This window comes from Poecilia mexicana, unplaced genomic scaffold (assembly GCF_051168715.1).
Source record: "Poecilia mexicana isolate PSO_F unplaced genomic scaffold, ASM5116871v1 scaffold_9, whole genome shotgun sequence".
Classification (NCBI taxonomy): Eukaryota; Metazoa; Chordata; class Actinopteri; order Cyprinodontiformes; family Poeciliidae; genus Poecilia; species Poecilia mexicana.
The window spans coordinates 25,400,663-25,412,216 of NW_028263378.1; the positions used below are offsets into that span (position 1 = coordinate 25,400,663).

At 41.5% G+C, this 11,554-nt stretch overlaps 1 protein-coding gene across 1 annotated transcript; it reads left to right on the top strand.

The window, feature by feature from the left end:
- The first annotated feature begins 8,706 nt into the window (after positions 1-8,706).
- On the top strand, positions 8,707-10,752 carry LOC106925288 (leucine-rich repeat transmembrane neuronal protein 4-like). The gene has a single exon (XM_014999545.2). The coding sequence runs from the start codon at positions 8,727-8,729 to the stop codon at positions 10,245-10,247; it is 1,521 nt and encodes a 506-aa protein (XP_014855031.2). The 5' UTR covers positions 8,707-8,726; the 3' UTR covers positions 10,248-10,752.
- The last annotated feature ends 802 nt before the right edge of the window (positions 10,753-11,554 follow it).

The window sequence follows — 11,554 nt, forward strand, 5'->3', positions numbered from 1 at the left end:
AGTAGAGAAAAGTTTACCTACACCTTGTGTATCCAGACATTTTCAATTTGCAATTCATTATCTGGAAATAAAAAAAGACACACGCACACACAACAGCAAATGAAAGAGGAAATAAGCAGCTGCCAAAGAAAAACCTTTCTGATGGAAAATATTATGTTGTATCTGTTTGATGTAAACCCAGAAACATATTGGCATCATCACGATAATGTATCTCCAACACGTTGTCACGGCTTTCCTAACAGACGCATGTTTGCTTGTGCATGAACACGAAATGAAAAGATGGAACTCTGTGAAACTTCATCTTCTTCTGAAGGATGGTGAGGACAATTAACAATTAGTAGTTTTTTAGAGAAAAATCTCTAAATTGTGTTTTGACGTTTTTAACCACCGCTAGAACGTCTGTGGAAAAAAATCTCTCTCTCTTCTGTTTGTGGCTTTTTGCCGTATCAAAAAAAACCAGCAAAAAAAAAAAAAAAAAACACGTAAAACTATTTTCTGTGCGAAGTTTTTGAATCACACCAAATTTGTCTTGTGCAAATTACCAAAGCTCTCTCTATTTGCTAATATCAACAAAAATACGAGAGAGGGAGAATATGTGGGAGATTTATTAATGTCTTCAAAATCAGAAGTTTACATGCCGAATGATGCTTCATGAACTGTGTTGGACTTTTTTGAAGCAGAAATGCCAAAGGTCAGAAGGTCATTACTTCATGATTACATTTAGTGCAAGACAAATGTTTTCCAAACCAACTTTCAATCCTGAATTAGATATTATTAAGCACATATTAACAGCATATTAGACACAGCTGGGAACAGTCAGATCCAAATAATCAAAAAAGTTCCTTAAATAGGACACCATGAAGCAGGCAAGCGGATCTAAAAATATATTTCTCATTCTGGAAAGGGTTACAAAGTCATCTCTAAAGCTTTGGGACTTCAGTAAACCGCAATGAGAGCCGTTATCCACAGACGGAGAAAACACTGATGAACATTCCCAGAAGTGATGGTCGTACCACAATTACTCCATCAGGGACTCTTACAGGAGGTCGGAACAGCCGACCTAACTCGCCTCGGTTCAGGTCAGTGTTTATGAATCAGCTGCAAAAAGAAGGAGAGACCGGGCAAACATGGCATCCATGAGACTGTTCAAAGATCAAACCCATTGCTGACCAGCAGAGATTAAAAAGATAATCCCACATTACCACATAGAAGCATCTTGACGATTCCCACGATTTGGGAAAATATTCTGTGAACCCACGAGACAAAAATGTAACTTTTATAAATCTGAGCAATGGGAAATATCCCAAATGCTTGATTGCAGTTGTTGATGCCAAGGGTAGCGCACGCAGTTATTAGGTTTAAAGGCCAGTTACTTTTTTTCTTTTTGCACAGGACCAGCCAAGGAGCTGTCTGTCAAAATCCATCGTATAGACACATTTCGAAGAACCAGTAAGAGCAGTGATCCGAGTTAAATCAACAGGATGCGTCAAACAACAAAACAAGGTGTACAATTTAATTCACAGAGGAAACATCAGAGGTGAATTAACGCCATATGTTCTGGGAAATGCCTGCTTGCAGGGGGCAAATGTTCAGAAGCTCATTAAAGCTACAGATTTAGAAGTTGAGGTCAGCATTAGTTCAAAGTTGCCTCAGTTTTCTCCTCGCGCAAATTATTTTTTTATGATATATTAATCTGTAAAATCTGTTTCCATGTGATTGGGAAAAAGCAGGTCCCTCCCTCAGTCAGTCACACACCATAATTAAAGTTTGATAGTAAGCCATTCAGTTTTATTTGAAGGTGAACGTGTCATCAGAGTCTCTGCTGACTGGCTTCTGATGATGCTTGTGAAGTTGCTTGTTATTTCCAAAATCTGAAACGCAAGTATTTACTTACGTCGCAAGAAATAGGATTTGAAGAATTAACTAGGTGAATTCAGTCAATTCAAGCCAGGACTGCTATATATAAAAAACACAAGCATTACGTTAATTGGGCTAGATTGACTTAGGTGTGAGTGTGTGCCTGAGCGTGATTTCTATTTTGTGTTACCTTGTGATGGACTAGTGATCTGTTCAAGGTCTACCTCATCTCTCACTTAGTGGCACCGGCCTCGTGACGGTGCAAGGACGAAGCAGGGATAGAGAGGATGGGAAACCTTTTTCCTACACAAGAATCAATTTGCATCCATTTTTTTTTTCATACAACCTTGTATTAATTATCGGGTGACGGGGACACCGACCAATAGACACAACGCTGTGACCTGCAAAGTCAAAATGATGAGATGTCGAAGGAAACTGTTTCTGTCTTTTTTTGAAAAATAAGTATTTACCAACCGTGACGTTATCTTTAACCCACTGACTTTTATTCTGTTCACTGGGAGACGAGTGGATGACAAGGATTCGATCTAAACAAGTTCACCCCGCAGACGCCAGAGATCTCCAGATAAAGTCACTCCCGTAGATTTAGCTTTGCACTAACCCTGGTGGCATGTGCAGCAGTTTCATTTCACCCTCCCACTCTGCCACCGTGTCACATTTCAGTTTACAAAAACATGCATGACTAATCGATCGCAAGCGTCACCAGACCTTTTGATGGAACAGATTAGAGTGCTGCAGGATGTTAGATTCGGAGCCGAGTTAATGTCGCTGACATGCTCACAGTCACCTTGATGTGGATTTTTGTGTGTTTGTGAATAAGCGTGTGTGAGAGCAATTTGTTTGTGTGCGTGTGTGTGTGCGTGCGTGTGCGTGTGCGTGTGTGTGTGTGTGTGTGTGTGCGTGTAGATTCCTGACCTGCCCTTCAGCCTCAGTTAGTTGATTGATCTAACAATGGAAATTAAATCAGAGATTGGAGCTGAAGTGATGGATGCATCCGCTTTTGGTCTGGTTTCCTGCAATTTCTCTGCGACACGCTATCTGTGATTTGAGCTCAAATGTTCATTAATGTTCATTACTGGTAATTAATGCTACTCATTAAGTACAAGGGGGTAAGGGACATATTAGAAATTATGATTTTGACCCCGTCCCAGGCTCCCATTATGAAGCCTTTAGAGGAACTCTTTATGTGTGATACATCTCACCCTCGGTGTACAACAAAACCAACTAAACACAGAAATGAAGCTGCAAAAGGCTGTCCATTCATCTATAAGATGAGCCCACAGACAAAGTGTGAAAAAGAGAAAAAAACATGGTCACATTTTGCCTAAATCCTAAGCGTAATCATGATCAATACAAACACAGCTGTTTAAAGCTTTTTAGCTCTCTTTAGAAGCTTAATGATTACCTGCTTTATCCTTCCTGAAAACACTTTTCATGTGGTTAGCATCATTTTGTTGTTGGAGCACTCAGATGTGTCCAATTCTCAGCCATCTTATCCAAACTGCCACCTCCGTAAAATAAAACTTATTAGGTTTTTCTAAACAAGCTAGGAATCTCAGAAGCTTAAGTCTGTCTTAAAATGGAAGCTGCCACTATCTTCAGCGAAGGGAATAATATCTGGCTACTCAAAAAGTGGCAAAAAAAAAAAAAAAAGTAACATGTATGGTCAGAGGAGGCAAAGATTGAGCTATTTGACCAGAGTGACAAGAATGATGTTTGGAGAAATCGAGAAGAGGCTTTCAAGCCTAAAAAACCCTAGTTGCCAAGGAGGGCTATGGTAGCATCATGTTGAAGGTTGATGTGGTTGCAGTGGTAATGGTGGGTACAAAGTGGGTACAGTAATGAAAAGTGAGGAATACCTCCAAATTTTTAAGCTTGACATCAAATCAATAGCTAGAATGTTGAAACCGAAACACAACAGGACAATAGTGATTGTAATAGTAATCCCCTAACAAACATAAAAACTGGTAAAATGGGCTAATATTAAGCAATCTGGAATGGCTCTGATCTCATCTCTGTTTCAACTTTTATGGACTTTATCTTAAACAGAACTCTTGAGCTTCAGTCACTAAGGCAACCCTTGAATGAGTCCTCGGTCCAACACACCTGACTCAAGTACTTTAATTGCTTCCTCAATATACAATCAAGTTCTACAGAGTCCTGCCAATGACCTAATTATTTTATTCAGGTTTGTGGAGGCAGAAACATACAAGCAAACAATGTAAATTAATTCTATCATTTCTGATGAGACAAGTTGTCGAATGAACTGTGCCAGAAGCTAAGGACAATAAAAGTCTGTTGTTTTTTTTTTCTCAAATAACAATGTAAACATTATTGGAGATGAAAGCATTTGAGCTTGTGTCTATAATTTTCACCAAGTATTACATTATTGATTCAAACTTGTGCACCACTTTCTGTTTTTAATTCACTGAAAATACTTGCTGTAAATTACTCCACACTGAATGGATCACATACTATTATATGTGAGTTTTTTGACTTATCTACCAACACAGTGTGCAGATGAAGGCAGATTTGAAATTTCCATTATGCATAATCAGTCTTAACAACCTGACCTTTCCATCATAAACTCACCTTGCCAGTAATTAAAGAAGAACAGTATTAAGTGGGATTTTTCAAATTATTCCACATTCATATCAAGTTTAATTTTCTGAATTATTACAAGCAGTCTCCTTGATTAATACTAGTATAAATCCCTTTCCCTCAAATTTATAAAGCAAGTTGTACACAATGTGCTTAAGTTCTAGCCGCTTTCTTTGGGGAACAAATTTACCTGAAGATGTTCTCAATCGTCGTGTCAAGCAGAGAACAGTAAGTCTCATTTATCCGGAAGTTCATTTATCAACGAACTTATGAGCTTAGTAAAAGTTAGGAATATGAGACGTGTGGTTGGTAAATTTCTGGGGTTAAAGCAAAAATAAAGTTTTTTTTCCAGGTCTAACTGTTTCGTGACGGTGCTAATGCTAAGCTAAAACTTGCTAGCAGGCTGAACTCGTAAACCCCGAGGCAGCTGTCACTGATTAACAGCACATCTTAGCTGCTGTTGGCAGCTAAGATTTTAAATTTTAAATATTAAAAAGGTTTACACTAAACCTTTTTAATATAGATTTGAAAACGTTATTTCAATTTCAGTAACGCTATGTTTGGGCTTGTATAGCCACAACTCTAACGTTTAAGGCTTTAAATGTATATTGACAAAAATAATTCTGACTTGATGAATATTAAATATATGCTGGTATTCTATTTATAAAGTGTTGGTTGCTTGTGGTGTTCAATAGGCTACATTAATCTGTTTTATCACAAAAAACCCTAAACTGACAAATACTGCCTGTATAAAAACAGAATACTGTAACTAATTCTTTTGACTACTTAATTAAAGTTAGGTTACAAATTATTTATAGTAAAACTATTGTATTAACATTTAAAAATGTGTTCTGATTTAACTAATTTGTATTTAAACTTACAATTTGATTACTATTTAAAATATTGAGTTTAAAAATATGTTCAAATAAAAATATGCATATCTTGCTATATATTTTTTCTTTTAAAAGGCTTAATTAAAGAGTTTGTCTTGTCTTTGCGAAATATATGACATTTAAGTATTTTTGTGGGCCTCCCTTTAAAATCTAGAAGTTATAAACTATTCCTTGCATCTCCTGAAACATTTTCTTTTATTTATCTATCTATCTATATATAAATGAGGTTGTGATTTGAGATCTTTCTGGAGATGTGTCTGTTCTGAGGCGAAGCTTCCCGACGATCTAAATGCAGAGCAAACAGTGTTCCCATTCCCCGGTTTTAATTAATATGCAGGCTGTGCTCATGGGAACAATGAAGACCAGTTCGGTGTGGGCTGCGGAGTGTCACTCAGTGGCCAGGAGAGGGCATCTCAAGTCCTGAAAACGGAGCACCAGCCAACCAGCAGCCTCCGTCCCTCTCTTCCACACGCAGGAGCATCATTCCTGTTGCTATATAACTGATTTATTCTCGGTGTCACGGCCAACGCGTCTAATCCACAAAGCCGCCTGCACCTTCCTCTCTCTTCACCCCCCCTTCCTCCCCGCCTCCCCCACGCCTGAAGCAGGATACCGCAACTTGTCGTCTTCGGACCGCGCAGTTCAGTTCCTCTCCAAACTGCTCCGCTCACTCGCTCTCTTCCTACTGTCTTTTCCGCAACTTAGAATCAACAATTGGTGACTCTGTGATTGGAGAGCATCCTCCAGCCTCCCACAGCGTGCGCTGGAGAGTGTCAGCATCATCATCATGATGGCTCTACGAGCTTGAGCGCTTTCCTTTCCATCCTTGTTTGAGGCGGCAGGCGGATGACAAGAATGCGGGACCGAGCTGATGTGGTGCGGTAAACTACACGGACAGAGAGGTTGATGTGCACCTCGAGGGAGCCGCGGTCCTCTCCGACAGGTGCGCGGCTGTGAGCGCAGCGGGAGGGGGAGGTTTGACTTCGGCGCAAAAGTGCGTGCGTTTCCCGTGCTCGCATGTGCAAACTATTTGGGCAAAACGCCGAGCGCGTCTAACATGTGGAGCCGGAACGCATCCGGAAGACATCCCTGGGCATGAGGAAAGGCAGACGTCGTACAAGTATGGGTATGTTCACTCTTTCCGAGCCTTGCTCTGTGTATCTGAGTACAGTTTTAATTAAAGGTGTTGTTGGTGGTGCCCTTAACATCATGCGGTGTCTGAATGATGACTGCAGGCTGGGGCAATTTCAAGGAGGCTTTTCTCTTTGGGGGGTGGAAGAAACAGTTTGTCAGATTATACCTGATGAATGTGGTTATCAGTCACCTCTGAGTGTGGAAATTAGTGAAGAACACTGTGATGCATATTCTGGAGCCATTAAGGATCCCAAACTGTGCATTAATGGTGCCTTGGGGAGAGATCCTCCTATGCTCCCACCCCCTCCAACTCCCCATTTTGTGCTTCACTGATAAAGTTTGATTTAAAGAACCTGTAATCAATGCAGAATCATTCTGAAAAGGATTGATCAGTGGTCTGTGAATCGTGGTTGTCATGCTTGACTATATCTGACAGGGGCCTAGTTACCCTAGAAATGCCCTGTTTTGCTCCCCCCCCCCAAGTATATGATGGTTTCATAAAGTTTGAACTGTTAAAATAGCCTCCTTTCAGTAGAACAATACGTACGAGTTTGCTTTAGTTAAGCATTTTTGAATTTTGAAATGGAGTGAATCAAATGCAGGTCAGAGTCCTTACAAATTGTTAACTACTCCTTTAAGCTGTTGCTAAATTGGGATCTTGGATCAGATACTAACTTCAGTGTTGTTAGTGGGCTTCTGCCATATTTTCCCACAGTGCTTAAACTGAACACAACACAGGCAGGCTTGATTTGCAAATAAACAGAAAATGTTCAAGTCGCAAATTACAAAAACCTTTAGTTTTTTTTTTTATTATCAAGTTCTTGTGCCGCCCTCCAGCACAATGGCATCCTGAGCGAAGAGCCAGAATGCCATTGTTAAAGAAAAAAGGTCTCCACTTGATCCAAAGAACATTTTTTGTTTCAAACAGAAACTAAGGAAAAGAGAAGTACTGCTGAAAATATTTATGAACTTACAGTTGAGTTTAAACTGAACAGAAAACCCAGGCTGAACAAGCACTTGTGGCTACTTATTTTAACTCTCACATCATGTGATAGATCCGGACATTAAATCCAAATTGTTTCAGTGGCATGGCAACAAATGGTAATGGTGTTTTCTATTTATACCCAGAAGATTGATTCTCTGGTCAGAAACACAACAGGAATCGCCCTGGAGTCAGAAATCTAACTGAGAAAGACCGAGGTTGGATTTTGTATCCAATATGGCTGCCAGGGATCGAAAATGTAGTGAAATGTCAAATTATTAGTTAGCAGCTTTAACAGTTTCTTTCATATTAAACCAGTCAAACCTTATGTTAACTAATCCGTATTTGGAAAATTATCTCATCAGGGCTTTTACAAATAATGCACAATGGAACCGCCAATGCTTCTTTTGAACACACTGTTCCAATGGAAAGAACATCTTGTTGTTAAAGAAACAAACATCAAACTGGAAAAGTTCCAGCCCAGTGGTTTTTGTTTTATTGGAGCAGTATTATGTAAAATTGCCCTTTTTGAGTTTTTCACCATGTTATAATGTTATTTCCTTGTCAAAAACACACCTGGAGAGTTGCCTTGATTCTCTTATGCATGTTTGAGTAATCCTTTAGTCTTCCATGGCAACCGCTCAGCTGTGTAAAACGCCTCCTTCATGATGCAGCTCCTCATCTGTGTGCTTTTGCCTCGCAGAGCATCCCTCCTGCATGACTCCCCCACTCAGCTCCTTCAGACTAGCAGCAGACTTAGCAACCTCCTGTTGGAGCTGCGCGTCTGATGAGCTCATAGGAGCTATTTCTGATTATAACGCTGGTAAAAAGGGTGTTAAAGGGTTAATAGAGGAGCCATGTTGTTATGTATTCCTGAAGGTGGAGTTTCAGGAGGAGCTGGAGTTTTTAAAGAGACAGAGGCCCAATTTAAAGATGTTAAATTACGAAGTAAAATTTCTTTTAAGTCATATTTGACATGTACATAATTTTTTTTCTTTTACAACTACTGAACTTAACATAGTTACTTGATTGTGCTATAAAAGGGCACTATGTGCTTGGATATACACAATACTGTCCCTTTAAAGGATCTTTTAGTGCAGTGTTACTGAGATGCTACTGATTACACAAACTTTCAGCACCACTATTCCAGAGCATTTGTTGCTTCTGATCTGAATCCTGCTTTTGTTTTATCCTTGTCATTTTCTCTGTCTCTAGGTCTTTCTGTGCTTTTCAGATGGCTTATGTTCACGGTGGCGATACCCGCCTGGCTGCTTGCAGCGCCGAGTGGCATCCGGGAACGCCGCTGCCCCTCGAGCTGCAGATGCGATGGGAAAATAATATACTGTGAATCCAACGCCTTCCGCGACGTGCCGAACAACGTGTCTGTGAGCACGCAGGGCCTCTCCCTCCGTTACAACAGCCTGGTGAACCTCAGAGCCCGGCAATTCGCAGGTCTCAGTCAACTGGTGTGGCTCTACCTCGACCACAATTACATCACTGCGGTGGATGGCCAGGCCTTCCACGGGATCCGGAGGCTCAAGGAGCTGATCCTCAGCTCCAACAAGGTCACGCAGCTGAAGAACAACACGTTCCACGACGTTCCAAATCTACGAAACCTCGACTTGTCCTACAACAAGCTGCAGGTTCTGAAACCCAATCAGTTCTTGGGTTTGCGGAAGCTGCTCAGTTTGCACCTGAGGTCGAACTCCTTAAAGACGATCCCCATGCGGGTTTTCCTCGACTGTCGCAACCTGGAGTTCCTTGACATCGGCTACAACAGGCTCAGGAGCTTGACGCGCAACGCTTTTGCGGGACTCTTAAAGCTGGTAGAGCTTCACTTGGAGCACAACCAGTTTTCAAAGATAAACTTTGCTCACTTCCCCCGCCTGACTAACCTGAGGGCGCTCTACCTGCAGTGGAACCGTATCAGGCTGCTAACGCAGGGGCTGCCGTGGATGTGGACCTCCTTGCAAAAGCTGGACCTCTCGGGAAACGAGCTGGAAGTGCTGGACGCCAGCACGTTTCAGTGCCTGCCCAATCTTCAGACTCTGAATCTGGACTCCAACAAACTCAGCAACGTCTCCCAGCGGACTGCGGAGACTTGGATTTCCCTAACCACCATTAGTCTGGCCGGGAATTTGTGGCACTGTAACCCCAACATATGTCCGCTGGTGTCCTGGCTCAAAGCCTTCAAGGGCAACAAAGAGACTACTATGATTTGTGCTAGCCCTAAGGAGGCCCAAGGAGAGAAAGTGACAGATGTGGTGGAGACTTATAACATCTGTACAGCAACCCCGACTCCAATCCCCTCGACGACTTTGCCCCTCACTTCCCCTTTCCAGCCTGATTTCCCGCCTCTTCCCACGCAGCTGGTGGCAGATAAAAAGCTGACCTGGAATACGACGGCCTCGCCAACTCCTTCCGAGGCCCCCACCACCGCACCGTTGCCCGACACCGACTATGTGTCCTTCCACAAGATCATAGCCGGCAGCGTGGCACTTTTCTTATCTGTGGCTATAATTCTGCTGGTTATCTATGTGTCATGGAAGCACTATCCCAGCAGTCTCAAACAGCTCCAGCAGCGCTCGGCGGTCAAAAAGCGCCAGAAACAGGCACGACAGACTGAGCGCTCCTTTAATTCCCCCCTGCAAGAGTACTATGTGGACTACAAGCCCTCCCATTCAGAGACTATGGATATGCTGGTTAATGGGACGGGACCTTACACGTACACCATCTCAGGCTCCAGGGAATGCGAGGTATGACCGTTGCCCTCCAAAAATCCATTTCCAGTGCGAGGCATGCGAGGTAAATTTTCTTAACACTCTGTTGGATAAATATATAAAAAAACAAGCTGTTTTCTTCTGTGCTCTTGTCTGCTTTGGGATGAGGAAACAAAGGTCAGTGCACAGTGACTTGATTTCCAATATGCTGATTGTCTCAGTTCCATATGACCAACCTGCTGTTCGGCCCCAATCATGTAATGATAAATGCTCAAATATGAGTCTTATTTTGGAGTGAATTGCAATGCATTATGCATAAAGCAGGTCTATTTTTCATTACTTGCACGAAAAGACTCCCTGTTTGATTAATCTGTGCATTAGCGGCCAGCCTTTTAGAATAAAAACAATGTATTAGCTCGAGTCACTGTGCAGGTGTTTCTCTCCTATCCCATGTGTTTGCTACAAGGGCCGCGGTAACAAACGCACGCGAGCTGTGTGAGTTTTGATATTTGTTTTCTGTCGTATAAAGTGTGTAAATCTTTGCAAACCTACCTGCTGATGATCACATATCTCACCCCCTTCTCTCTGCCTCCAGCGATTGTGTGTTTAGCATTTTCCTCATTGGTTCCATTTACAAAGTTCAAACAGTCGTTGCGCGCTGGAGAACACCATAACGGCCTGTAGCCAAATAAAAGATAAATTATGCATTTGGGCTCGGTTTCTGCTGGGCTATGGCATGCTGCTGCAGTGGAAACTGCATTATGCTGCTTTTGTTTAAGTTCATAAACATGAGACACACACACACAGCTGATGCCTCTTCTTTTCCCCCACACTTTTTGAAATTAAATCAGACTAAACTATTTTGTTCTAGGTCAGTTAGGAATTACTTCTGTTTGCCAAAAGCCAAAAACAGTTAGAGACAGTTTCTTAAAATACTTCCTTTAAAATCAGCATATTGCATATGTTAAACTTACTATGAATTTTTGACAGTCTGGGAAACCTCAGATGATGATGTCATGGCATTTTGGCAGTCTGGTTCATCTTAGAGTACAATTTCCACGTGCCTGAAGGTAATACATTCATCTGTTCAAACAATTATTAGCAAATGTAAGCACCAGGGATTGTCAAGCCGTCTCTTCAGGAAGGATATGGGTTCTGTCTGGCAATAGATAAATGTATCTTAATACAATATGAATGCATTTATGCAAGAACAAAACAAAATATCTTGTGAAAATGCTGGCTCAAGCTAGAGGTGTGCGATCCTACATATTTTGGTATCGATCAGATTCCAAGTAAATACACGGCCAGTATCGCTGATACCAGTACCAATACTTTTTGTTATTTATATT

Excerpts from the sequence above, each read along its gene's own strand:
- LOC106925288 (XM_014999545.2), top strand. The coding sequence starts at position 8,727 with ATGTTCACGGTGGCGATACCCGCCTGGCTGCTTGCAGCGCCGAGTGGC.